The 25,380-nt window shown below is 39.8% G+C and overlaps 4 protein-coding genes across 4 annotated transcripts in view; 3 read left to right on the top strand and 1 right to left on the bottom strand.

Moving 5' to 3' along the window:
* LOC134204173 (acyl-CoA-binding domain-containing protein 5) overlaps positions 1-9,748 on the bottom strand; it is a 72,652-nt gene extending 62,904 nt beyond the window's left edge. The window contains exons 1-2 of the mRNA XM_062679004.1: positions 8,924-9,748; positions 8,583-8,854 (exon numbers count right to left, since the gene is read on the bottom strand). Of these exons, the coding sequence (XP_062534988.1) occupies positions 8,583-8,643 (61 nt within the window). The 5' untranslated portion in view covers positions 8,644-8,854; positions 8,924-9,748. The remainder of the gene's footprint in view (positions 1-8,582; positions 8,855-8,923) is intronic.
* A 611-nt stretch (positions 9,749-10,359) lies between these two features.
* Positions 10,360-11,445, top strand: LOC134204577 (mediator of RNA polymerase II transcription subunit 4). The gene is made up of 2 exons (XM_062679407.1): positions 10,360-10,589; positions 10,647-11,445. The coding sequence occupies exons 1-2, from the start codon at positions 10,519-10,521 to the stop codon at positions 11,365-11,367; spliced, it is 792 nt and encodes a 263-aa protein (XP_062535391.1). The 5' UTR covers positions 10,360-10,518; the 3' UTR covers positions 11,368-11,445.
* Positions 11,446-17,635: 6,190 nt separating this feature from the next.
* Positions 17,636-20,921, top strand: LOC134204488 (uncharacterized). The gene is made up of 2 exons (XM_062679326.1): positions 17,636-18,219; positions 18,807-20,921. The coding sequence occupies exons 1-2, from the start codon at positions 18,131-18,133 to the stop codon at positions 20,182-20,184; spliced, it is 1,467 nt and encodes a 488-aa protein (XP_062535310.1). The 5' UTR covers positions 17,636-18,130; the 3' UTR covers positions 20,185-20,921.
* On the top strand, positions 20,839-23,898 carry LOC134206389 (uncharacterized protein K02A2.6-like). The gene has a single exon (XM_062682093.1). It carries the CDS (start codon positions 20,839-20,841, stop codon positions 23,896-23,898), a length of 3,060 nt encoding a protein of 1,019 aa, XP_062538077.1.
* The last annotated feature ends 1,482 nt before the right edge of the window (positions 23,899-25,380 follow it).

The raw sequence follows: 25,380 nt of genomic DNA, 5'->3' as shown, positions 1-25,380 counted from the left end.
TTGATATGTGTCGATTAAACGAACGCTTTTAATGCTGTTCGCTCTAACATTTTAGTCGATGCACTGTGTACCTGCAAAAGTAATAACATGGATATCATCATTTCTTAGGAACCGGAAAATAGTTCTACACCTACATAACGGACATACGACGCGAAGAGTTTCGAATGGATTACCACAAGGAGATGTACTTTCGCCGATGATGTTCATCATATACACCGCTATACTGCACAGAATTCACATAGACGGAGTACAATATGCTGATGATTTTGAGATAGTGGTGACGGCTAGCGATTGGGAAACCTTGAACATAAGAGCGCAGGAATACATGGATAAATTTGTTGAACACTGTGACAACCTAAATTTAGCGTTACTCATGTTTTTCTTTTGAAATCCCTATGTAGAATGCTATCAGAAATCAAGAAGGGGAGGGATTCTTGATTTCAGTCTAACACAAAAATAACAAAAGCATGAGGATCACTACTCCCGGCCACGCCCATCTTTACCGTAACTAGGGATATGGAAGGAAATGTTGATATAGAACTTACTTAGTGAGAGGCCCCCGACTTGGCGACGCCCTCATAAGTTCTACGGAGTTGGTGCTTGGGTAGGGTAAGATAGGTCAAGGATGTTTGCCTCAAGCTGGCAATTCGACCCATAGCATATGTTGTTTATATGTTTCTAATTGAAACTCTTGCCAGCCGGCTGTCGAAAGAGTATATACTTATATCTATTCTATTTATTGTTTGTTCTTTAAACGTTCATGATTTATCAAGCCAATAGAGGCAGCAATATTTAATTTTAGACTATGTATTCACTCGTGAAACTCTGATATTCCGACTTATTTTGTGGGGATAGATTATTAAAATATAATAATTAAATTTTGGGCAAAACTTTTTGATCATTAAGCAAAACGATCCCTCTAGGGTCATCGAACATGAAGAAAAACATCGTGCAATAAGTTTATAATTATACTAAACCTTTTTACTCACTTTTGTATGCCGTAATTTTCCTTGATTTACGATTTCTATGTATAACGTGTAGTTTGACTATCGCGCACTAATTAGTTCAATTACTGACCGCACTAAGTAGAACAAAAATTCCGTGATCTCGAGACCGTTCTGTTTTAAACAAACCCGTCCGATCGCGCACTTAACTATTGGAATAACTTACTAACAAAGCAGAACAAAAATCCGTGGCCTCGAGACCGTTCTACCTTTAAGCGAACACTAATTTAAAAAATCTTTTACCTTCATGGTATCGCGACGAAGAAAAAACTAACACAACGAAGGTCCGGTGGCTTCTGCATACTGAAGATCGCGTTTATAGGACCGAACTATGTGCACTAATGAACTCTATCAACTTTTATTTATTACCTGCATTGTCCCGCAATTAAGAGAAATTCTCGCACAATGCAATGTAAGCTCGGCATCTTTTGCATACCAACAAACGCGTAATTAATTCGTTCCGAAATTTCTCCTTCAGGAATTTCCTTAGAAATTACTTTAGGGATTGATTCGGAAATTCTTTTACGGAGTCTTTTGGGAATTTCTTCAGAAATTCATTCGAAAACTTTATTTAGGAATTCTTTTGAAAATTCCTTTAAGAATTCCTTAGAAAACACCCATGGAAAATCTTTCAAGAACTTCTATAGGAATGCTTACGGACACTGTTTTAAGAATACATTCGAAAATCTTTTTAGGAGAAGAACTTTCTCCAGGAATTCTTTCCAAATTTCCTATAGGAATTCCTAAAAATATTCCTCCGGAAATTATTCTAGCAGCTTTTCCGGAAATTCCTGTAGATCTCCGAAGTTTTCTTTTAAAATTCCTCTAAGAATTGTTTCAGGAATCTCTTCGTTTGGAAAAATTTCGGAAATTTTGTTTGTAAATTCCTTTATTTTTTTAAATCGTTGTTTACGTGTTTTTTTTTAAATTGAAAATAAATAAGTTTAACACTCAAATTTCCTTAGGAGTTCCTTCGAGAATTCCTTTAAAAATTCCTCCAAATTATAATTCGTTCCGAAATGCAGAAATTTTGTATGGTTTACTGAGAGAATTTCCTAAGGACTTCCTGGGGTAAGTCCCAAAGGAGTTTCTGAAAAAAAATTAAATAAAAAAGGAATCCTCCGATGAATGTCCAAGTTAATTCCTGGTAGCTTTTCTAAAGAGATTTTCTCCAAGAATTTCTTCGAAAATCCGGACAGTAGTGAAACAAACTCAATTTTGACTCTAGAATCAAGAATAAAAGCCAAAACTCCCAAAATATCGAAATTTCGGATATTCGGATATTCTCTAGAATTCTTTGGGAATTTACTGCAGGAGTTCCTTCGAAAATTTCTACAGATTTTTTCGTAAATAGGGGGAATGACGGCTTTGGGAGGTTCTGTTCTATTATTGGCAGGGGGGTTTTTATGACTGACCAGGCTCAAATTTGGCCTAAGCATTCTTTGCATATCAAAGAATATTGTGGCCAAATTTCATAAAATTTGGTCAACAAAACCCCCCTGCCAATAATAGAACAAAACCTGCCAAAGCCGTCTTTCCCCCTACCTTAAATAATTCCCTAGGAAATACATTCAGGAATTTATTCGGAAAATCAAGAATTCCATCGGGAATTCGGAAAATCTAGGAATTCTTTCAAAAAACGTTTTTTTTTTAATTTCCATCAGGAATTGCTTTGGAACTTCTTCTGGAAATTCTTTCGAAAATTCTTCTAAGATTGATTCTGACAATTGACCGTTAAAAATTGTATCTCGTTTTGTTGTCTCAGTCGACTCTTTGGCTTATTTAAGGTCAACTTTCCCAAAACAACCCATATTTTTTTAATACTCTAACTATTTTTAAAATTAAATTAAAAAAGACCTTAAAAGTGCTACACGTGTGAACCGGTCTGAAAAATTCACCAGATGTTCGTTCAAAATCGGGCCAATCTTAAACAACAGCACTTTTTCGATTTTTGTTTTAAAGTTTAAACAAACTTAGAGGCGTAAAAAAATATGGGCTTCTTGGCAATGTTGACCTAAAATAAGCCAAAGAATCGATTGAGTGAATAAAAATTTTGACGGGAAAGATCAGTTCTATCAGGAATTCGAAAATTCTTTTTGGAATTGGAATTAAAATTTCAACCCATGTAGATGGGTACACTTCCCCACAGTTGTAATGGATTTAACGTGTGCCCTTCCTCAAAGAAGCCTCCCCTCGGAAAGCTCAAAAAGGATTGCGAATCTATTTATTAGTCTGTAGGATTACACGGTAAGTGTCTCTGCTTTGCCTCGGATATTCATCTAGTATTTCATTCGGAATTTTCTCCGCCATTTGCTTCCAAAATTCTAGGACGAATTCTTAGATCAATTTTTAAGGAATTGCCGAAATTCTTAAATTTCTTAAAGATTTTTTTTTGGAATTCCTCCAAGAATTCCTTCGGAATTTTCTCCAAGGATTCCTTCCTCTAGATCCTCTAGAAATTACTACGGGGATAAATCCAAAAATTCCCCAAAACTAAGAATTTTCTTCAGGTATTTCTTCAGAACTTCCTCCAGGATTTTCTTCGAACATTATTTCAGTAAAACCAAGAATTTTCTTTGGGAATTTTTTATCAAAATAAATCGAAACCCGTTTTTTTTTCAGAACAATTCTGGCAATTTAAGTACAAGGAGAAGTGGAGGAAATGTTCAATTCAATGTCCCATCTTGCTCCAGAACTTAAGAACAACTATTTAAAAACAAATAAATAAAAGGCTTGTGGGTGGTGTTGATATGTCATGCGGAAGGTTTCCCTTCCTGCTTCTTAGGACAAATGTGAAAACCGCAAATGGTGATAGTACCCTAAATTGCTTAATCCATATTAGGAACGCATATACCAGCTCTGCCCATGATTTCATAGTTGACGTAACAACCAGCACCATCGATGTTGGAAAAACGCATTTTTATTAATTTTACCCGAATCATCATATCAATCAACAAAATACATTAAATAATCTTTCTAAATGGACAATATTAGTAGTTATTTTAAGGCCGCGGGGAATCAATTATTATTCCTTTGATTGAAGTGGTCAAAATATGCATACGACAGTTTATGCGATCAAACAAACGTTTTGTGAAATGTTTGTTCCCATAACATGGCGTAAAAACCAGGCTACTACGTGTGGTTATATAGCGCTAAAGAATAATTGTAGTTAGTTCCAACCAGAGACGTTGTTTATAGATAGAGACCCGCAAACAGTGAAGCCGAAAGTACCAAACGAACCGTCGAACGCGGTACCAAACGAGCAAAGTAAACAAACATTACCAATCGGTACTAAATGCAAGATAGGTATTGTAATCAACATTATAGAAATTATAAAATAGTTTGAAAAGTTCAGTGAATGAAGATGTTTTCAGAGTTCTCATAGCAAATTTATATATGGTATTTAATCATATTTACTGTTGAATATAAGGAAATGGTGCTAAACAAGAGAAAATATGTAGTTGGAGCAAGCGAAATAACTGCTCACACAGAGTCGCTTCAAGTTCTCACATTTTTTTATGTTGCCGATCGCACAGAATTTTTTTGTCTGCTGGCCTTGAAGCCAGAATTGCTTTTATTCTCTCCGCGTGTCTCTATATAATACCATCGTCTCTGGTTCCAACGATTTATTGATTTAAGAAAAGAAATCTTCGAAAAGTTCGAGTTTCCGGTAAAGGTTCTTCGGATAGCTCTTTCCGTGAAAATTAAAATTATGTGTGGCGGAGTTCGTGTTGCAAAGAATTTAATCAGTACCGAACGGAGATTTTTGTACTATTACAGCATTAGAATGGTTCTGTAACAAGTGTGCAAACAGTTACCGTTTTCATGTATTGGCCAAAGCCCTCGTTCCACCAAATTTTAAACAAAAATGGTGCCAAACCGTATTTTAAAATACCTGAATAGATGAGGATTAGAAGTAAATCAATCATGATTAGATTGCAAAATGAGTTATGGGCCTGATTCATACACCCAACCGGCGATTGTTAGATTTTCCAACAATTCCGTATAAAAATCTACCAAAATCTGTATAAGAACCGGGCATATGCGAAATTGTTAGATTCTTATACAAACAACCTCGCATATGCCCAGTTCTTATACAGGTCTTGGTAGATTCCCATACTGAATTGTTAGAAAATCTAACAACCGCCGGTTGGGAGTATGTAGGATATAAAAGCACAAAATATCAGACGACAATATCCAAATTTGCTCTGAAATATCATGAGGTAATCAGTTAATGGTATTTGGATCAAAATCCATATCATGTTTTATAATTCAGTTCTGTCCGGGTAAGGTAATGAAAAACATGAATAAGAATTGCATTACAATTGTAAGAATTAAAATAACAGCCGTGGAATATATTAGGATCCTTCCCGGTAAATGTGCTCGAAATATACATACCAATATTATCAAGCTGAGGTACAAATAAAAAGCCCTTTAACACGTACTAATTCTTATGTGTTAAGTCCTCAGTGGCAGACCTCTCCTGTCACGCAAAAAATGAAGCAAGATTTTGGTTCTGATATGCACTTTTAGAAAATACCCATAAATTACTACACTTTAGAGGAGGAATAAGGATTTAGATAAGGCCGTTACAAATATTTAATTAACTTTTTGTCCTGCTGGTAACACTGTGACAACCTAAATTTAGCAATAAAAGTCGAAAAATCCAGCGTGATGACAATGAGTGTAGGCAAAAGAGTTCTTGAAGTTAAGATCAAAGGTACCACCATGGAATCAGTAATAAAACAAAGGTATCTAGGGGTATGGATAGACAGATCAATCACCTTCGGAGCGCATATGCGAATAATACGAGAAAAAAATTCAAAATAGACTGTGTTTGTTGAAAGTCCTTAATGGTGCCAAAACAGGAGCACATCCAGACACGATGCTCCAGGTTTAACAGTCCCTTATTCGTATACGAATATGTTATGGAATATGGGTGTTCTGTACATAACAGCACTAGCAAAATAATCCGAAGAATCCTAGAAGTTCGTTCCGACTAGGGATCCTACATTCAGAGATAGGCAAAGCGGCCATCTTGAGACAATCGAGCATTGAGAGATGTCAGAATCCAAACCAAATGAACATTGTTATCGTTGCGGATTGAGAGGTATTGCGATTGCAATGATAAAGATTGTACGACAAGTTTTGTCGAATAAACAATTTGTTTTACCATGGCAAGTAGAAGAGGGTCTAGTTTATGAATGGTATTATGTTCATTTGTATTGCACTTTTATTCTAGTGATAATGCATTGTTGGACATTAGATAACAAAATCGAAAGGTGCCATCATACGCAAAGTCATGTTCGAGCTGCAACATTTTGTGCCGCGGCAAGTGCTGGCAGCGTTTGTTTACGAAAGTAACAGCGTTGCTAAATCGTCTGGAAAAGTATTCGCACATCTCCTAATATAGGATCCCTAGTTCCGACATCCATTTAAAATGAATATACCATTCTTTCATTGCTATCACATTGGCAGCCCGTTAACCAAGAAGAACCTCTGCCATAGAACCTAACTCCCAGAATCCAATAAAAAATCCGCTTGAATTTGTGGCGAGTGCAGATGTGCGCCCACTAGTGACTGCATGATCAATTCCTTTCCATCCACGATAGTCCGTGAGGACGTGGCCAGCGCCGTTATCGTCCATTTAAAATTTTAGAGGTCTCGGACTGTGCACATTAAGATTGGAAAGGCTAAGTGCAACCACCATAGTCGCCGTGAACCGAACAAAAGGGACCGATAACATTGCTAAGAAAGAAACAAATCACAGAGCTCAGTGTGATCACGTCCGATTCCGGCACCACCGATACAAACTCGTGGTGGATGGCTTACGTTGTGCTCTCTTGAGCCTTTCCTATCATGTACTTCGTCTTCGATGTATTGATGACTAGTCCAACCCGCTCTGCTTCCTTCTTCAGTCTGATGTATGCTTCTTCCATTTTCTCAAAGTTACGTGGCATGATATCAATGTCGTCGGCAAAACCAAATAGCTGGACGGACTTCGTGAAAATCGTACCACTCCGTTTTCCGATTTTTTTTTTTCGTAAATCCGTTTTCGTTTTCATGGGAGAGTGCCTTGTAGGCGGCGTTCAGCAATGTGATTGCGCGGTAGTTTCTGCAATCCAGCTTATCGCCCTTTTTGTAGATGGGGCACACGACACCTTCCATCCACTTCTGCGGCAGAACCTCGTTCGCCCTCGTGCGGTGTTGCAGCAATCTTGCCCATGCTGCATTCTTCTTCTCCACTAACTGCTCGCAATCGCCGTCATACCAGTCTTTTTTCTGATCCGGGGGCACCGTGTCTAGTGCAGTGGTTGCGGATCGAATATCTCTCCAGCACTATTCGAGATAAGCTGCGCCTAACTGCTCTTCCGTTGGGAGTGCGACTTCCAGCTGCTGCGCGTAGTCTTGGGCTAGTCTATCGTTTTGTAGCCGCCCAATGTGAAGCCGCGTAGATCGGATACAACACGTGTTGCTTACCGTCGAGAGTTTTGAGCGCATGCATGCCGCAACGAGGTAGTGGTCGGATTCAATCAAATTCGCACTGCGGTAAGTGCGGATGTTCGTGATGTCAGAGAAGAGTTTTCCGTCGGTTAGAACGTCGTCGATTTGGTTTGCAGGCCATGCACGATTAACACATATATTGTATATAGCTATTGTCTTGAAATAAAAGAAGTTCAAAACTCACTCCAGGTGTCAGGGACAATAAGCAAAAATCAATGCCTTCGCGCTTCTGCTGTTTGGTGACTGTCAATGTTCCATTATTGTTCTTTAAGGTGCATGGATATATGTAGTTTTTTAAATAAACAAGATACTATATATCAGTACCTTCTCGAACAAAACGTTTCAATTGTTGTGATGTAAATAAAAACCAAAATTTCAAAAAAAAAGTTTTCGTTGAAATGCAAATACAGAGGATGGCCAAAATAACTAGAATAGGCAAATAGATGGTAATTATGGGACGCCTGAACTGAAAGTTTATTGTAGTTTCACGGTATGTTCATGGAACCAGCCATAGTCGGTTTCCAGAGATTTTCCGGATTTTCCAAATGTATGTTCAGAACCGTAAATTTGTTATGAATTGTAGAATGCTATGATTCTTGCTGATAGGAACCTCATACAGGGATTTGGAATCGGACCAGCATCAGGTGAGATATGGCCATCAAAAGCTCTGAATCAAACACAGAAGAGTGCTTGTAGCACTTAATAACAAGGCACGTGTGGCTTTACCCAGGCCGAGCAAATGTTTAAATCGATAGACATCCGCCAATGCAAAAGGTATTAAAGTCGCTATCTCCAGCAGTCACCGACTATGCTATCTGAGATCGCTTGCTCTCGCAGTTTCTGAGCTACTTGTTTTTTTGGTTTTGAGTTTATGCGGGTGATAAACAAAAAAATCATCAATGTATTAAGAACAAGCAAAAACACACAGCTTGTGTTGGTTATTTTCGTTAATCCCACCATACCTTGATAAGATATGGATGCCAGTTCAAATCCAATAGAAATAAAAATAGCCCAAGAAAACAAAAACATCTTTATCACACTTGAACTCACAAATAGATTAAATGCGGCACTTACCATTTTTCGGTAATCCCCGAATAACGTTCACCGCAGCATTGAAGCGATCCTCGATCGACATGTTATGGTTCGTTTGCGCGAAATGCTATTTGCTATCACCTTCTATTTGGCCACCAGCTCCACCTGCGCACAGCAGCTGATTTCACGCTTCGCCGTCAAAAAGCTGATTTTCAGTAAGATGCCGAAAAGTGAGTTTCCAAACTTCACGGCCACTGCGTCTAGCAGCTCAGTTTGACCCAAACTTAGAGCCGAAGGAACTCTCCGTGATTCGTCTGTTACTTGGCAAATAATAACGCACCGCCGTCACAGGTTATTACGTAAAGAAACGCGTTTTTATTTACCTTGGCTGTTTGATCGGCCAGCTACAAAAATGAGCCAATTATTGCCTCTTCTAACAGAGCTCACTGGCATCCACGTCCCATCCCTACGGGCGCTGAAAGTTTGTGTCTGTGACGTTCCGCGCGCTGAATCCGATGGAAGCGTGTAATTATATGTGCATATTAAAAACTGTCGACGACGATTGCCACAGCGATGACCTGCGTGTCGATTAACTTTTCTTTCAGCGGTGATGACTTTAGGAGCAGACACAAAAGCTTTATCACTTATTCCACTATGGATCTTCTCCAGTTAATTGCAAAAGTAAACAAATCCCGCTGATTTATTGCTTTACCTATATTTTGCAACAGAGAGCTTTTTCTCTGATTCCAGAAACTTCACACTCGCGGAATGACACGCACCGACGTTGATTACTTGCGAATGACGAAAAGTAAACTGCCCGGCAATATCCTACGGAATTTTGCACACTCAAAGCGAAGCACAAAACCAAGGCAAACACAATTTTCTGCAGCGTAATATTCTGCTCTTCGATTGCTAACCAGCCACTAGAATACCACACTCTTCAGCAAAAGAAAAAAAACTCGACTGATGCCTCAGCTATTTTGCATCGATAATTATTTTATGGCCACTCTCTTCCCCTCCCAAAGTTAGAAGCACAAAAAGCTTTAAACCGTAGGGAGTTATCACAAGAAAAACAAAACAGGTCTTCGTGAAAAAATAACAGCACAAGAACAGGTCAAATTGCAGATATTCTCGAGCAGCAAGTCTAAATTTTTTATTTTTTATTATTTTTAAAAGAACAAACGACACTTTTTATGCGGATGACGACTACTCACGGACTGAAGAAAACAAAACGGGCGAACGAACGAAACGAACAAAGTCTCCAAAGTTGACACGACCTGACTGACAGATGATTAAGGAGTTCATGCGCACAACAAATGAATCTTGCTTAGGGATGTCCACCGTATGATTGCTTCCCGGGAATATTCAAAGCATTCAAAGTCAGAAACAATCAATTTGACCTTTCCCGTTAAAAAATGTACCATTTTGGAAATTCGACGTTTTTAAAAAGTGTTAATCCAATTTTGAAGACGCAGTTCGAATAAGCCATTTTATAGAAGACTCAAATAACACTATAGTTACAAGGAACATTTGCGAAAATGGAATGAAATGATGATGATGATGACGAATTGATGAAGGTTTGCATGCAAATTTACCAAAACAAAGACCGAGCCGTCCACTCTAAATTTCGATCAGCTTATCGAATCTGTCTCGTAAAATGGTTTATTCCCGGGAACTGAAGCCCTTTCATTCGGTTCATTTACCACATTTTGAACCAAAAGTTCATTTTGTAGATTTCGGATCGCGGTAAAATCTTCACATTTCCCTTCACTCATAAAACCATAACCGTCCGATCTTTTCATGAGCCCAAATCTGTATGAGACACTTTTGCTTTTATGGGCGGTTTGTAGTTCTCTTGCACCGCAAAATGTCAAACCGAAAGTCAGAATTTCTGTTTACATTTTGCTTTTGCTGCGTGCGTGCGACAACAAAACTGCAGTTAAACGGTTTGCAGCAGATTAATTGACCGGGTTTTATAATGTCCTCCTACCATTTAAGCACCAAGGAACGCCTGTTGGCTGTCGTGGATGACATTGAAATTATATCCAAGTAAGTAGGCCTCACAGTGGTTTTCGGATTATTGTAGTGACTGCTGAATTATTGCAGGGAACTGATCGAGAACACGATAGCACCGAAGCACCAGAAAATGTCCAGTGTGGAGCACGCGCAATTGGTGGAGCTACTCGTGTCCAAAGACAAGGAGTTGAAAGCCACTCTACAGCTGGCAGCAGAGCAAGCTAGCATCGAGAAGAAAATGGACGGATTGAGGGAACAAGTAAAGGAGCAGGACGAGGAAATCAATCAGCTGCAGAAGCAGCTAAAGGAGGCCGAACACATTTTGGCAACATCGATCTTTCAAGGACGCCAAAAGTTGAGCAGTATTAATAAAGCCGTCAAGCGGCCAGTTTCATCGGAAGAGTTGATAAAGTTCGCTCATCGGATTAGCGCATCGAACGCCATCTGTGCTCCGCTAACGTGGCAGCAGGGAGATCTGCGGAGGCCCTACCCGACAGACATCGAGATGCGTCTAGGTTTTTTGGGCAAATCCGATCTCAACATCAACGGCCACAACATGCAAAACCAGAACAACCTGAACGAGATGCAGCGAAATGCGACCGGTACTGCCGCGGGCAGTGGAGTGGCGGACATCCCAGCCTCGGCACAGAATCAATTCGCCTGGCATCCGTCCGGTGAACTACACATGACGATGGGCGCAGGGGCCGGGTCCGTTTCGTTGGATACCCGGGCCCATAAAGATGCCTCGCAAGATGACGTCGAGGTGATGTCCACGGACAGTTCTAGCTCCAGTTCGAGTGATTCGCAATGAAATACGGAATGATGGGTAATTTGGTAAGTTTTTTTCTTCGAATAATCAATAAAATCAACTTCTTTAAATACAAAAATATGACGGAAAATAATTATTACGAGAAAGTCATCATTGTACCACATAGGGGCAGTAGGGGCAATAAGAACATACGGGGCAATATGAGCTACCCTCATTTTGAGCTTATTGACAAGTTTTATCATGTAAAAGTTATATGATCTTTAAAAGGATGCTCCACATATGCATCAACGTGAAAACCGCATTAAAATTCAATTCAAACATGAAAATACACTTGAAAATGTAAATTTTCGCTGCATAGGCATTATTATAAGATTTGAAGTTTATAAATAAGGTTTTGACACAAAACTGATTAAAATACAGGTCAAAAATACACCACAATCAAAAGATATATTAAAATTGAATATTGTGTACACATGTTTGTATTGATACAAATCTGAATTTATCATAAAACTTTTTTTTTCCAAAACCAGTCTCTATGGGGCAATATGGGCATACCTGCACAGAGCAAGATATCAGGCCTTAAAATGCGAACAAGTTTAAATTTCAGTAGTAAAATACAAGAATATTATCATATATGTAAGATTCATTACGGAAAAATTACAACAGCGCATTTGCGATTGAAACAGAAAAAATGATCATTGACCAATTGAAATGTGGCTGTTCAAACGGTGAAGAGTGACAAATCGGTTCAGTCCGCTGTTGTGCGGTTTTTTAATTTTATTTGGTATGGAATACTTACAACTGTTGTAGGAATATCATATTCTTCCATATTACGATACTTTTTTTGCCTAAATAAAGGTTTCGGATGGGTGGCCCATACTGCCCCAAATGGTGGCTCATATTGCCCCGTATAGTCGGGAACACACATTGAAATCAATACATTTTCAAAAGCGCATTCCAACAATTTCCAAACGCATTTTTCGTCATTTATCGACGTAATATGAAAGGTAACATTCTCTAGTATAAGTCAACTACATTTAAACGATGTTCTTATAAGTTTTTCGGCACTTTTCGGAACGATTTCCTTAGGTGGCCCATATTGCCCCGATCACCCCTAACAAATACGTATCTTTGCCGTGGAATGTGGTCCTTCCATGATTTTGAAACCGCTTTAGTCCCGCTTTAGTGAACAACGCACATAAGACAGAGCAGCATCGCATGCTTTGCTGTCTCTTTCCCCTTTCGGGAGTGCCATTTGTCGATTGTTGATACACAAAGAGCCTGCTTTGAAAATTGCTGTTTGTTCTATGTAGAGATGTCGTAAAATCTCGATTAATCGATTAGTAACTAATCGATTACTCTCGATTCTTATCGATTATTGAATCGATTAATCGTTGGGTAGTAATCGATTAAAAATTAATCGATTATCACAACGATGAATCGATTTATCGAAGTAATCGCTTAATTTGCGACATCCTTATGATGTCGTAAAATTCCGAATAATCGATTAGTAACTAATCGATTACTATTGATTCTTCTCGATTATTGAATCGATTAGTCGTTGGGTAATAATCGATTCAAAGTTAATCGATTATCACAACGATTAATCGATTAATCGAAATAATCGATTAATTTGCGACATCTCTAGTTCTATGATGCCTATCTGTTTTGTGATTGTATCCTGAATATCAATTTACGAAGTCTTGACAGCAGCATATTTGGCTAATCGTAGTCCAACTAGTGCGCTAGAAGTCTCGAAAACACCCTATGAAGTCCTGCTCTCAGCTGGGCTGCCGAAGATGGCTGAAGGCGACCGAATGTGACGTCACGTCTGGTATACCCAGGGCCAGATTTAGCCGGAAGGGGGCCCCGGGGCCGACGGTATGTTTTTTTTTTTTTAGCGATGGTAATGGAAATCTGCAAACAGGCACCTGGGGAGGCGAACCCAGGTAGCGTGGGGATGGGATCACCACTCCCGACCCACTAAAACCAACTCCTTCCTCTCCAGTCATTCCCCCGGCCCGCAATTAAGCAATACTTCGGGGGATGACTATTGGGCATTGCGCCCCCTCCATGACGTACACAAGTGCACGTATGCGCCTCAACTCTTCGACACTCCCCATGCAACACATTTGCACAAGACATACTGGCACCACATGTGCCCCAACACTCACCTGCCTATGCCGCTTGAATGACTGCAAGAGGCTGATAGGTACCCTGCAGGGGGTACCCCATGCCGCCATCTCACAACATAGACAGTCCTCACTCAGTATGGTGCTCACCCCATCCTGCAACAGAATGGCGCCTAAGCAGCCACTCTGACCATACGTACCATGCGAGTCTGACTTGTGTGCTCGCTCATACATTCAGTCCCAACCACTTGCACCACTCTCTTGACATTCGGTCACTCACTCAGTGGGGGTTGTAATACCCCCATCTCCCATTTTTATCCACTCTGTGCACCTCCTGTGCATCGTTTGGGCGTGGAACACCCGGCACGTCACGCGTGCCTAACACTCACCTACCCGGGCTTTGATACGGCCAGTAGGTCCCGAAAAACGGGTACTTTGCAGGTAGCACCCACCTATTGACATTTCGAAGCCCAGATAGTCCTCAGCCAGTGTGGTGGTCTCCCCATCCTGCAACGGGGCGGCACCACTTACCTTACATGTCTCCGATTTCTGAAGTGCCGCAGAAGCATCAACCCCCCGACACTCCTGCCAGACGCAGCGAGACTTTCGTGTCCCCTACTTCTGAGGTGCCGCAGAGGTATCTGCCCCCGACACTCCTGCCAGGCCTCACCAGACTTCAGTCATTCTAACACTACCGACCATGCGTACCATGCGAGTCTTACTTGTGCGCTCACCCATACACTCGGTCCCTCATTCTGTGGGGGTATTACGAGTAATACCCCCAACTCCCATTCGCTTGCACCACATGTGCACTACTTGGGGGTGTGTGGATACCACCCACTGCCACCCGCTTGCAGTGTCAGGTGTCAGGCGACCCGTGCCGAAGGGATGAATGACCTGGGGGGTGAAACAAATTAGCCAGGTCGTTAACGGAGCCTGTGGAGGTTCCACAGAGTGAGGGCTCACTTTATTTTTAAATTCTGCTCAAGCTTTTCACGGTGAAATAAAAGACAAATTGTTGTTCTCCATGTAAGTAAAATCAAAATTGATCATGTAGACAAGTTTTGAATCAATTAAACACATTAGTCATATTTAATGAATAATCCCGATTAAAGTTGCATATTGAAGAAAGCTGAATTTGGATATGTTTTATGATGTTAAGCTTTTTTAGATTTGACGTACGTTGCTCGGCGTTGGTGTTGGCTACGCTAAACATGAGCTCTTAGCATAGACCTTCGCAGGAGTTCATCAAATTCACTCACCTAATGGATTTTGACATTATAGACTAACGCAAAATGAACTCCCCAAGAAAATATGACGTTTGAGCGGGTCGCATAATGAACGCAAAATGAACTTTTGTTCGAGAAGACGACCCGCTCAAATGTCAAAATCCATCGGGTGAGTGAATTTGATGAACTCCTGCACAGGTCTATTTGAGCGGGTCGTCCAGTCGAACAAAAGTTAATTTTGCGTCCATTATGCAACCAGGTCAAACGTCATAATTTCTTGGGGGAGTTCATTTTGCGTTAGTCTAAGGTCCAATGCACCGAATGAACACAATGACGTTTGAGACGGGCGCTGTTTACTAAAAATGAACACTTGCATGAACTCGATGAATGAAAAAGTATTCATTCTTAGTAAACAGCGCCCGTCTCAAACGTCAATGATGAACTCGGTGCATTGGACCATGGTCCAATGCACCGAATGAACACAATGACGTTTGAGACGGGCGCTGTTTACTAAAAATGAACACTTGCATGAACTCGATGAATGAAAAGGATTCATTCTAAGTAAACAGCGCACCGCTCAAACGTCAATGATGAACTCGGTGCATTGGACCATAGACCTCCAATTTTTATAACAGACGTGACGTTTCACTCCGCCCGCTCAGAGTCTATTATATATAGAGTTACGCAAAGAGGGAAGCCAAATCTACCTATTGAACTGTCAAACCGTCTACCTATCGAGCAAAGTAAACAAATGCTTGTTGGTAAGGCGGAAGTATTGTTATCGCCTAATGATTATTATGGCGAATTAAAACGCATGAATTGAAATGTATTAAATTTGTTCTAGAAACAGCTTCAAAAAACTTCAATACACCCCTTAATAAAGTAGCAATAAGAAACTCACGTGTTGGCACTCTGTGGGTGACTTGGTTATCGAATTAAAAAGCTTTAGCAGTGAACACTCCCGTGAAGTTACTTTAAGGGTTGAACAAAAATGAAAGTTGCAAACAGAATAACAAGAAGATCATTCAGAATAAGTGTAAGAAGATCCTCTTTGCGCAACTCTAGCCATTTTATGAGACAGATTCGAACAGCTGATCGAAATTTTGAGTGGAGGGCTCGGTCTTTGTTTTGGTAAATTTGCATGTAAACCATCATCATTTCGTCATCATCATCATCATTTCATTTCATTTTCGCAAATGTTCCTTGTAAAATGTAAATATTAGTATTTGGTCTCCTGTCATTTGAGCTTTGGGGTCGTTCAAAAATGATGTCACAAGTTTTAGGGGGGGAGGGGGTCTAAGATTTTGTGACAGTACATGTACTATAGTATAAGGTATACAAAAAAGCGTGACAGAGGGGGGGGAGGGGGTCTAGAAATCCCAAAAAGTAGTGGACGTCATATTTGAATCGCCCCTTTCTATAAAATGGCTTGACTCTGATTTTACCTAAAATTAGACTAATTCTTGCGTAACATTTGAAAAGGACCTACAGCCAAAACGTAAACATTGAGAAAATGCCGTTCTAAAAAAATGCATCACAATTTCTTTTCTATATTTCCCAGTTTTATGAAATTTTAAGCAGCACATAATCAACACTATCTATCCATCCATAACCTTAATTGCATCGAAAACATGCAAAAATGTGTCGAAATCTTTAAAATAACATTTTATCTATGTGAAGATTCCTGGCACTTTTTCGAATTTTTGTTTTAAATTTTAAAAATATTTGAAGTCGTCAAAAAATATGGGTTTGTTGTGAAAGTTGACCTTAAATAAAATATAGAATCGATAGAGCTAATAACATTTTTCGTTGGGAAACGTCAATTGCAATAAAAATGACTTCAATGATAAATAATTTTCTCAGCTTGATCAAAAATTTCTCAAAGCACTTCAAATGCTACATACGCCTATTTGAAAAAGTTCCCGAGAATTGTGATGTGAACATTACTGTGAAGCAAAACCGTGACGTCATTGACGTCCAGAGATGCCAGATTTGAAGACATGTCTTCAATTTGAAGACATTTGAATCTCTGTGAAGACATTTATTTCGTGAAGACATTTTGAAGACTTTTCAAAATATTTGAAGACTTATCTACTTATTTGGAGATACTTGAAGACAATCAATAAGCCAGCGAGAGAAAAAATAGTTTTATTTCTTAGTTATAAATTTTGCGACTTCTATATGGTCGGGGTTCAGCCAAATCACACCAAGCGCCAATGAAAAATTAACTAATTTTGCCAAGGTTTTCATGTAATAGATTCACTTGGTCAAAAATCACATCGGACATCGTTCAACGCCATAGCTGAGGATCCCTTACAACAAATGTACGCTTGACTTAACATGAAATACTTTCTGTTTGTTTTTTTGCGAACAAAATATCACAAGTTAGTCAAAAAGCCGCTTGGTGCGGTTTGGCTGAATCCCAACCATATGTAAATTATGCAAAAAAATACAAAAGTTATAATAGTCTTTGTCTGGGGCTTAGAATTTCAAACATAAAAATACATTCACACTAGCTGGCTGATAAATGCAACGCATTTTAGACTTCATAGCACTTAACTTGGAATTAGGCGCTGGTTAAAAAATTCCCGATGGCGTGTATGTAAAAAGGTATTTCAATCATTACATTGGAACGCATCTATGACTTGATTTAATCTAATCAATCGTTGAGCTAGAACCTGATCTTTTCCTAAATTCCTTACGAATTAATTTGATCCTTTCGGTATGTCCATGTTGTGGGAGATAAACCTACAAAGAAAATAATTAAAGGAAATATTATTTGAGAACGATTTACCTGCTTGTTTTATTATTCTTCACCATCACTACTTGCTTACTACTTGTGATTTCACAAAAAACAACGAACGGTACATTTAGATCTTTTATTTTGTGACAGTTCCCGTGTTTGTTTTGATAACACATGCCGATAAATGCAACTGTAGAATAAATCTACCCATACATGACTGTCATTCCAACCAAAAGCTCGAAATGATATTATTAAGAAATCTCACGCCAAGAGAACTGTCATTCGACGGAAAGGTCTATAAGGAGAACTGTCATTCCAGCTGGTTGCGTGCAATAGCAAAGCGAGGTAGGGCCATATTAATGATTAAAAGTAAGGTATTTCGCAGAGAAGGTACACGTACTCTAGTACTGCATTAAACGCAAATCTTTTGGTAGATTAAAACACAATTGTGTTGGTGCAATACTATACTACACGGTGAGAGTAAGCTAATTCAAATAGGTATTCGTGTTGGAAAAACTGTGTACTATAGTGTGAGTCTCGGAAACGAATATTTTATATGATGGGATTCAATATTAATGTTTGTGTGAGTGAAAATAATTTGCAGTGCGAGATCGTAAAATAACTTCGTGAGTTGAACAGGCATTCTCCTGACTAACGTTGCGAAGAACGGACGTGCATTCAAGGGCATTAAAAAAAACAAAATGGCGAGTAAGCCAAATGAAAGTGGTCATCGGCCGAATGAAAAACCAGGAAAAACTCACCACAATGGCGCAGATGAAGCTCCAGAACCGTAAGTATAGTGAACCAATCGAATAAAGATCGCGATATGTCTATGCGGTATGGGTTTAGTCTAGCATTGCAAAAAAAAAATGCTTAGCTTGCGATAGGTCAAGCTAAGCTACAACAAGTTTTTCCGGCTTGCGACAGGTCAAGTCTTGAAACAACAATAAGAATAGAAGTTTGCGACAGGTCAAACTTCTTTAGCTGTGTTGTAATGCACAGAAGTTTCCAAGGCTTGCGACAGGTCAAGTCTTGAAAAAAGGATAAGAATGGAAGTTCGCGATAGGTCGAGCTTCTTGCGTTATGTGTAACGTTTATTGTTCGCAAAATATCAAGTCAGACATTGCATTGATGGTCTCAGATTACTCGGCTTGCGAAAGGTCAAGTTCGAAAAATAATAAGAAGCTAAAAAAATTAAATTAAAAAAAAAAATCATTTTCGACGTTATAATAAATTAACACTTGTTAAAATAGTTTTAAGCTGAGAAACAAAAACGATGTATGTGGGATAAAGAGATTAACTTATGATTTATTTAAAAATATACATGGTGTATGGCTAATGCTCGATCCTTGGTTGTTTGTGTTGCATCCATTTCAGAAACGCGAAGCCAGGCGGAACAGAAACAAAGCTAAGAAAGAAGGAAAGAAAGCTAAGTAAACTGGAAAGTATGGCGGAAAAATTGAAGGCAGAAAGAGCGGAAAAGGCAAACATGGCAGAGCAACTTAAAAAGCTACAAGCGGTAGTTGATTCGTTGAAAACGACAAAGGAAATCATTCCGTCTGTCGTGAAAGACGCTAACGAAGACGCTAGCGTGGACTTCGAGGAGATCCCAATTGCTTCGAGTACTCAACATCAACCAAAATCGATCGGAACATTGGATGAGTCACGTTTTCTGTCCTCCGTGAATCAATTGTCCATATCGTCGATAGCAATTCAGGAATGTAAACCGCTTGCAGGAGACGACGAGATTCACAGACATACCTTTGAGATGTGGAAAGACCTACTCAATGACTGTATGGCTCTGGCAGGAATAGAGGACGAAGCGACGAAGTTCACGATTTTCAAGGTGAAAGCCGGTCCTCGTCTGCTCACGATATTCAAAAATACGAGATCAGATGCCGAAGCCCCAGATGTCAGCACCAATCCATTTTCAAATGCTCTTCATCGACTTAAGCTATACTTCGGATCTAGCTCCGACGTGATGTTTCAAAGACGGAAGCTTGCCTTAATGGAACAAAAGGCAGACGAGTCTGATTTGGCGTTTATCACGAGAGTTGGAGAAACGGCACAACTATGCGACTTTGATAAGACAAAGGAATTCGAAGAAATTGTTAAGACTATCGCGGAACATGCAAAGTGTAAGGAGGTGAGAGTGGCGGCATTGAAAATGGTCAGCCGGAACGGAACATTCACCACCTTGGTTGACAAAGTTCGTGAGATTCAAGCGATTCGCATGAACGAAGAATTTTTCGCCTTCAAGCACATGCAGAGTGGATCTGCTAGGGAGACAGCTATGCTTGCTCCGGTAACGGCTGAATACCAGAATCCATCATCATCATCACGGAGGAACTATGAGCAGAGGTCTGACAACCGTTATGTTCCTTACAATCGAAACTATCCACGTTACAATCAACGCTTTCCCCAACAGACGGGATGGCGTGCGAACAGAGTTGGAGCGACTAAACGAAACTTTGGCGACAGGAACGAGACTAAGCGATTGGACAGATGCTGGAGATGTTACAGTTTCTTTCATCTGCCATCGGAGTGCAACGCTGCAAATCTTGTGTGCAGAAAGTGCGGACAGGTAGGGCACATCCAGCGTGCTTGCTATCCGGCTACGAGTACGACCACAAAGCGAAATGTAGATCAGGACATTTTTGAAACAGATGCGAAACAGGCCAAGATAGAAGTAGTGGAAGAGAAAGAAGCGACTTCAAAAACGAAAGAACAAGTGAGTGACCAAACAGATTCTTAAATTTTGAGTGACACGATTGATAGTTTTCGTACGTTTATTTGAATTTAATTGTTTCAAATTTGAGTTTTTTTATTTGAAAAATTCCGAATTACTATAATTTTTTTACATTGATAAAAAAAAGAAGGAATTTTAATTTTTTTCCGTAATGTTTAAATCTGAATTTTGAGGTAATGAATAAAAAGAAAAAAATCCAAGTTTAAATACAACTAAGTACTCTAAGGAGCAAAATGAATTAAAATTATTTTAAATTTTAAATGATACAGAAGAAACTTAAATAAAAATGATGACAAAATTGAAGGTATTCATGAATCAATAAAATATATATATACATATATATAGTTCGACTTTTGATCATAAAGAAGTTCACCTTGGCTATCGTGTTACTATAGTATATAATATACAATAAGATGATTTCAAACTTATAAATTAAATTTTTGGTAGGCAAATGTTCCGGAAAGATACGATCGGTGCCAGGACTGGGACACGGATCGATTTGTTATTGCTACGGTTGGAACAAATAAGGAATCGGGAATCATAACTGCACACGTGGCCGGTATGCAATGCGATTTCTTAATTGATTCCGGAGCACAGGTAAATACGCTTGTTGAGAACATCTACGAGATCATGAGGAGTAATGAAAGGTATTGTAAGGAGATGCATAACATTAGGGAAGGATCGGATCGAACTCTGAAGGCTTATGCTTTGGAGGGAGAGATTACCGTCCTGGCAACCTTTGAAGCTTTCCTGTTTATATCCGATGACCGTCCAATTAATCTCGAGACATTCTATGTGGTTAAGAATGCACATCGCTCCTTGCTAGGCAGATCTACTGCCTTGAGATACAGTGTATTGAAGCTTGGATTTAGTGTTTCTGTCCCGAAGCAGGTCGATACCACAGAAAAAGGGTTGATTTTAGCCCCGGTTGTAATAGGAAATCCATTCCCGAAGTTTAATGTGCCCCCGGTGAAAATAAATTACGATAAGTCGCGACCACCTTGCCGTAACATATTTACAAATATACCCCAGGCAATTAAGCCTATGGTAGAGAAAAGGCTACAAGATCTGATCGCAGCTGATATAATTGAACCAGTCACGCAGGACATGGACGTATCGTTTTGCTCTTCGATGCTTGCTGTCCCCAAAGGCAAGCACGATATCCGCTTGGTGATCGATCTCAGGGGCCCTAATAAATATATACAAAGAACACCCTTCGCCATGCCGACACTCGAATCTATTTTGCCAGAATTAAATGGAGCAACATGGTTTTCAACCATAGACATGTCTAATGCGTTTTTCCATATCGAATTAGATACCGAGTCTAGGCACCTCACCAACTTTTATACCGAGTTTGGGTTGTTTAGATGCGTCCGTTTACCGTTTGGATTATGTAACGCGCCGGACATATTCCAGGAGGTACTGCAGAGAGTAATTCTGGGAGGCTGCTCTGGCGTGAAAAACTACCTGGACGATGTCCTTGTGTTTGGGTCTACCAAGGAAATCCATGATGCCAACCTAGAAGAGGTGCTGAATCGGCTACGACAGCATAATGTTAAATTGAATGATTCCAAATGCGTCTTCAGTAGTCAAGCGGTACAGTTCGTAGGATTTTTGCTAACTTCGAAAGGTTGGAGCGTAACTGATGAAAAAATGAGGGCTATCCAGAGCTTTAGAACCCCAACTTCCTGTACGGAGGTTAAAAGCTTTCTAGGATTGGTAACGTTTGCAGATAGATTCATTCAGCGAAGAGCAGATTTAACGGTGCATCTGCGAACTCTGGCGAATTCTAAACAGTTCTATTGGACAGAACTTGAAGATAAGGAATTCAATTATCTGCAGGATAATGCACTAAAGACCATAAAAGTCCTAGGTTACTACAGTACTACAGACGATACAGAGCTGTACGTGGATGCTAGCCCCATCGGATTGGGAGCAGTTCTCATACAATACGATAACGACAAGGTGCCACGCATAATAGCCTGCGCATCTAAATCCCTAACCCCAACGGAACAGAGGTACCCGCAAACGCAAAGAGAGGCGTTAGGCGTTGTCTGGGGAGTCGAACGATTTTCGTCCTATCTCTTGGGACGATCATTCGTAATCCGTACAGACGCACAAGCCAATGAATTTATTTTCAGTACTACTCATAGGCTGGGTAGAAGGGCCATATCTCGCGCAGAGTCATGGGCATTACGTCTCCAGCCCTATGATTTTACCGTGAAGGGAGTGAGAGGACAGCAGAACCTGGCAGACGCATTATCGCGTTTGATACATGATTCCCAAACAGCGGAACCTTTCGAAGAAAATGACACAGGAAACCTTCTATACGCGTTGGGTGACTCGATGGATATCACGTGGGAAGAAATCGAGAAAGAATCAGAAGATGATGAAGAACTCTGCAAACTCCACGATGCATTAATTTCTGATAAATGGCCGAAAGAGCTACGTAAATATGAAACACAAAAGAAGAACATAAACATGATTGGCTTTCTGATTTTCAAAGGAGATCGCACTATTCTTCCTATATCACTTCGCAGAAAAGCGTTGAAAGCTGCTCACGGTGGGCACGTAGGAGAATCGGCGATGAAAAAGATTGTGCGAGAATTTTTTTGGTGGCCGGGCATGTCGGTAGATGCCGAGAAGTTCGTGAAAAATTGCGAAACATGCGCGATGCTTTCCAGGAAAAATCCGCCCCTGCCCCTGTCTTCGAGAGAACTACCAGATGGACCATGGCAAATCCTACAGGTTGATTTTCTTTCAATACCTGGTTGTGGTTCCAGTGAGTTTTTAATCCTAGTGGACACACACTCTAGATACTTGACAGTCATGGAAATGAAATCAAAAGATGCTGATAGTACAAACAAGGCTCTGTGTGAGATTTTCAAGATGTGGGGTTGTCCTTTGATTCTCCAAAGCGACAACGGCCCCCCCTTCCAGAGTACCAACTATATTCAGTTTTGGGAGAACAAAGGAGTCAAAATTCGTAAATCGATTCCACTATCACCTCAATCAAACGGAGCTGTGGAACGCCAAAACCAAGGCGTGATAAAGGCGGTAGCTGCTTCAAAATTAGATGGTACTAACTGGCGACATGCTTTGCATCAGTATGTACACAACCATAATACGTTGGTTCCCCATTCCCGTTTGGGCGTAACACCATTCGAGTTGCTTGTAGGCTGGAAATTTAGAGGTAACTTTCCCAGCCTATGGAACCCGAAGCAACTCGACTACGATCATATTCGAGAAAAGGATTCGGAAGCCAAATTCATCAGTAAACAAGATGCAGATGCAGCCCGTGGATCCAAAAACTCCAGTATCCAGGTTGGAGATACAGTGCTAATGGCTCAGCAACGGAAGTCGAAAACGGATCCAACATTTGGTGCAGAACATTTCAAAGTGGTGGCCAGAGACGGGGCCAAGATTGTCATCCTGAGTCGCAGCGGTGTGCAGTACACTCGAAACGTGCAAGATGTGAAAATTGCACCAGCTGAATATCACCTTGAAGAAACGGACGATACCGAGGAGATTGACGAGGCTTCACATTCGACACTGGACATTCCATTGGCTGTTGCCGATGACAAACATTCAGAACTGGATGCAGCAATAAGTTCATCAACCCGTCATGAAATTTCACCGAACAGAATCCTGCGAAATCGATCTGATGTGAAAAAGCCGATGCGATTTGACGACAGATTTATCTATTCCATTTATGATTAGTGTAGAGGCGGGAGCGAATGTGGGAGATAAACCTACAAAGAAAATAATTAAAGGAAATATTATTTGAGAACGATTTACCTGCTTGTTTTATTCTTCACCATCACTACTTGCTTACTACTTGTGATTTCACAAAAAACAACGAACGGTACATTTAGATCTTTTATTTTGTGACAGTTCCCGTGTTTGTTTTGATAACACATGCCGATAAATGCAACTGTAGAATAAATCTACCCATACATGACTGTCATTCCAACCAAAAGCTCGAAATGATATTATTAAGAAATCTCACGCCAAGAGAACTGTCATTCGACGGAAAGGTCTATAAGGAGAACTGTCATTCCAGCTGGTTGCGTGCAATAGCAAAGCGAGGTAGGGCCATATTAATGATTAAAAGTAAGGTATTTCGCAGAGAAGGTACACGTACTCTAGTACTGCATTAAACGCAAATCTTTTGGTAGATTAAAACACAATTGTGTTGGTGCAATACTATACTACACGGTGAGAGTAAGCTAATTCAAATAGGTATTCGTGTTGGAAAAACTGTGTACTATAGTGTGAGTCTCGGAAACGAATATTTTATATGATGGGATTCAATATTAATGTTTGTGTGAGTGAAAATAATTTGCAGTGCGAGATCGTAAAATAACTTCGTGAGTTGAACAGGCATTCTCCTGACTAACGTTGCGAAGAACGGACGTGCATTCAAGGGCATTAAAAAAAACAAAATGGCGAGTAAGCCAAATGAAAGTGGTCATCGGCCGAATGAAAAACCAGGAAAAACTCACCACACATGTGACTTTCCTCTAAATATTCGACGGGAAACTCTTTGAATTTTCTGTGAATCTTTAAAAGAATTTCCGATGAAAATTATTAGGAATTTCTTGTCTACATTCAATAGGATTGAAATTGGAAATTTAGTACAAAATTTATATTTAATAATTTCCGTAGGAGTAATAATTATACAACATAAAGGAAATCCTCCAAAATTCAAACGAAAAATTCATCTTGATTTCCACAATTCCCACAATAAATTCCTTTTAATTTCCACAAGAAAATTGTCTCAATTAATTTTCATAAAAAATTCTTACGAATGTCACTAAGAAATTGAAATTATGCTGGTGTTAAATGGATATTTCTCATAATTTTCAAGGTAAATTTCTACAGGAAAATCTACCTAGAAGAAATTAAGAGGAAACTTGCTACAAACTTTTGTTAAATTTTTCCTTGAATCCCTTTGATTATTCTTCTAGAAATATCTTTGAACATTCTTCCAGTATTTTCGCTGCAAATTCCTCTATGAATTTCTTCAAAAAATCGTCCTGGTATTCTTTCTGTAATCTTTCCAGGAAATTGTCCGGAAGTTTCATGGGTTTTTCCGAAAAATCCTTGTCGACGCCACCGTTCTCCTAAGGCCTTTGATTCCGTTCCTCTGGGGATGACAAGGCCTATCGAAGCTCCTGGGCCAACGTTTGTCGCCGAATG

This window comes from Armigeres subalbatus, chromosome 1, assembly GCF_024139115.2.
Source record: "Armigeres subalbatus isolate Guangzhou_Male chromosome 1, GZ_Asu_2, whole genome shotgun sequence".
In the NCBI taxonomy this organism is placed as follows: domain Eukaryota; kingdom Metazoa; phylum Arthropoda; class Insecta; order Diptera; family Culicidae; genus Armigeres; species Armigeres subalbatus.
The sequence above is the reverse complement of the archived record's forward strand: the minus strand, read 5'-3'. Positions and strand labels throughout refer to the sequence as shown.

Coding starts and splice junctions, on each gene's coding strand:
- LOC134204577 (XM_062679407.1), top strand. CDS start 10,519: ATGTCCTCCTACCATTTAAGCACCAAGGAACGCCTGTTGGCTGTCGTG. Junction 10,590..10,646: donor GACATTGAAATTATATCCAA/GTAAGTAGGCCT, acceptor GAATTATTGCAG/GGAACTGATCGAGAACACGA.
- LOC134204488 (XM_062679326.1), top strand. CDS start 18,131: ATGGCGAGTAAGCCAAATGAAAGTGGTCATCGGCCGAATGAAAAACCA. Junction 18,220..18,806: donor GCAGATGAAGCTCCAGAACC/GTAAGTATAGTG, acceptor CATCCATTTCAG/AAACGCGAAGCCAGGCGGAA.
- LOC134206389 (XM_062682093.1), top strand. CDS start 20,839: ATGCATAACATTAGGGAAGGATCGGATCGAACTCTGAAGGCTTATGCT.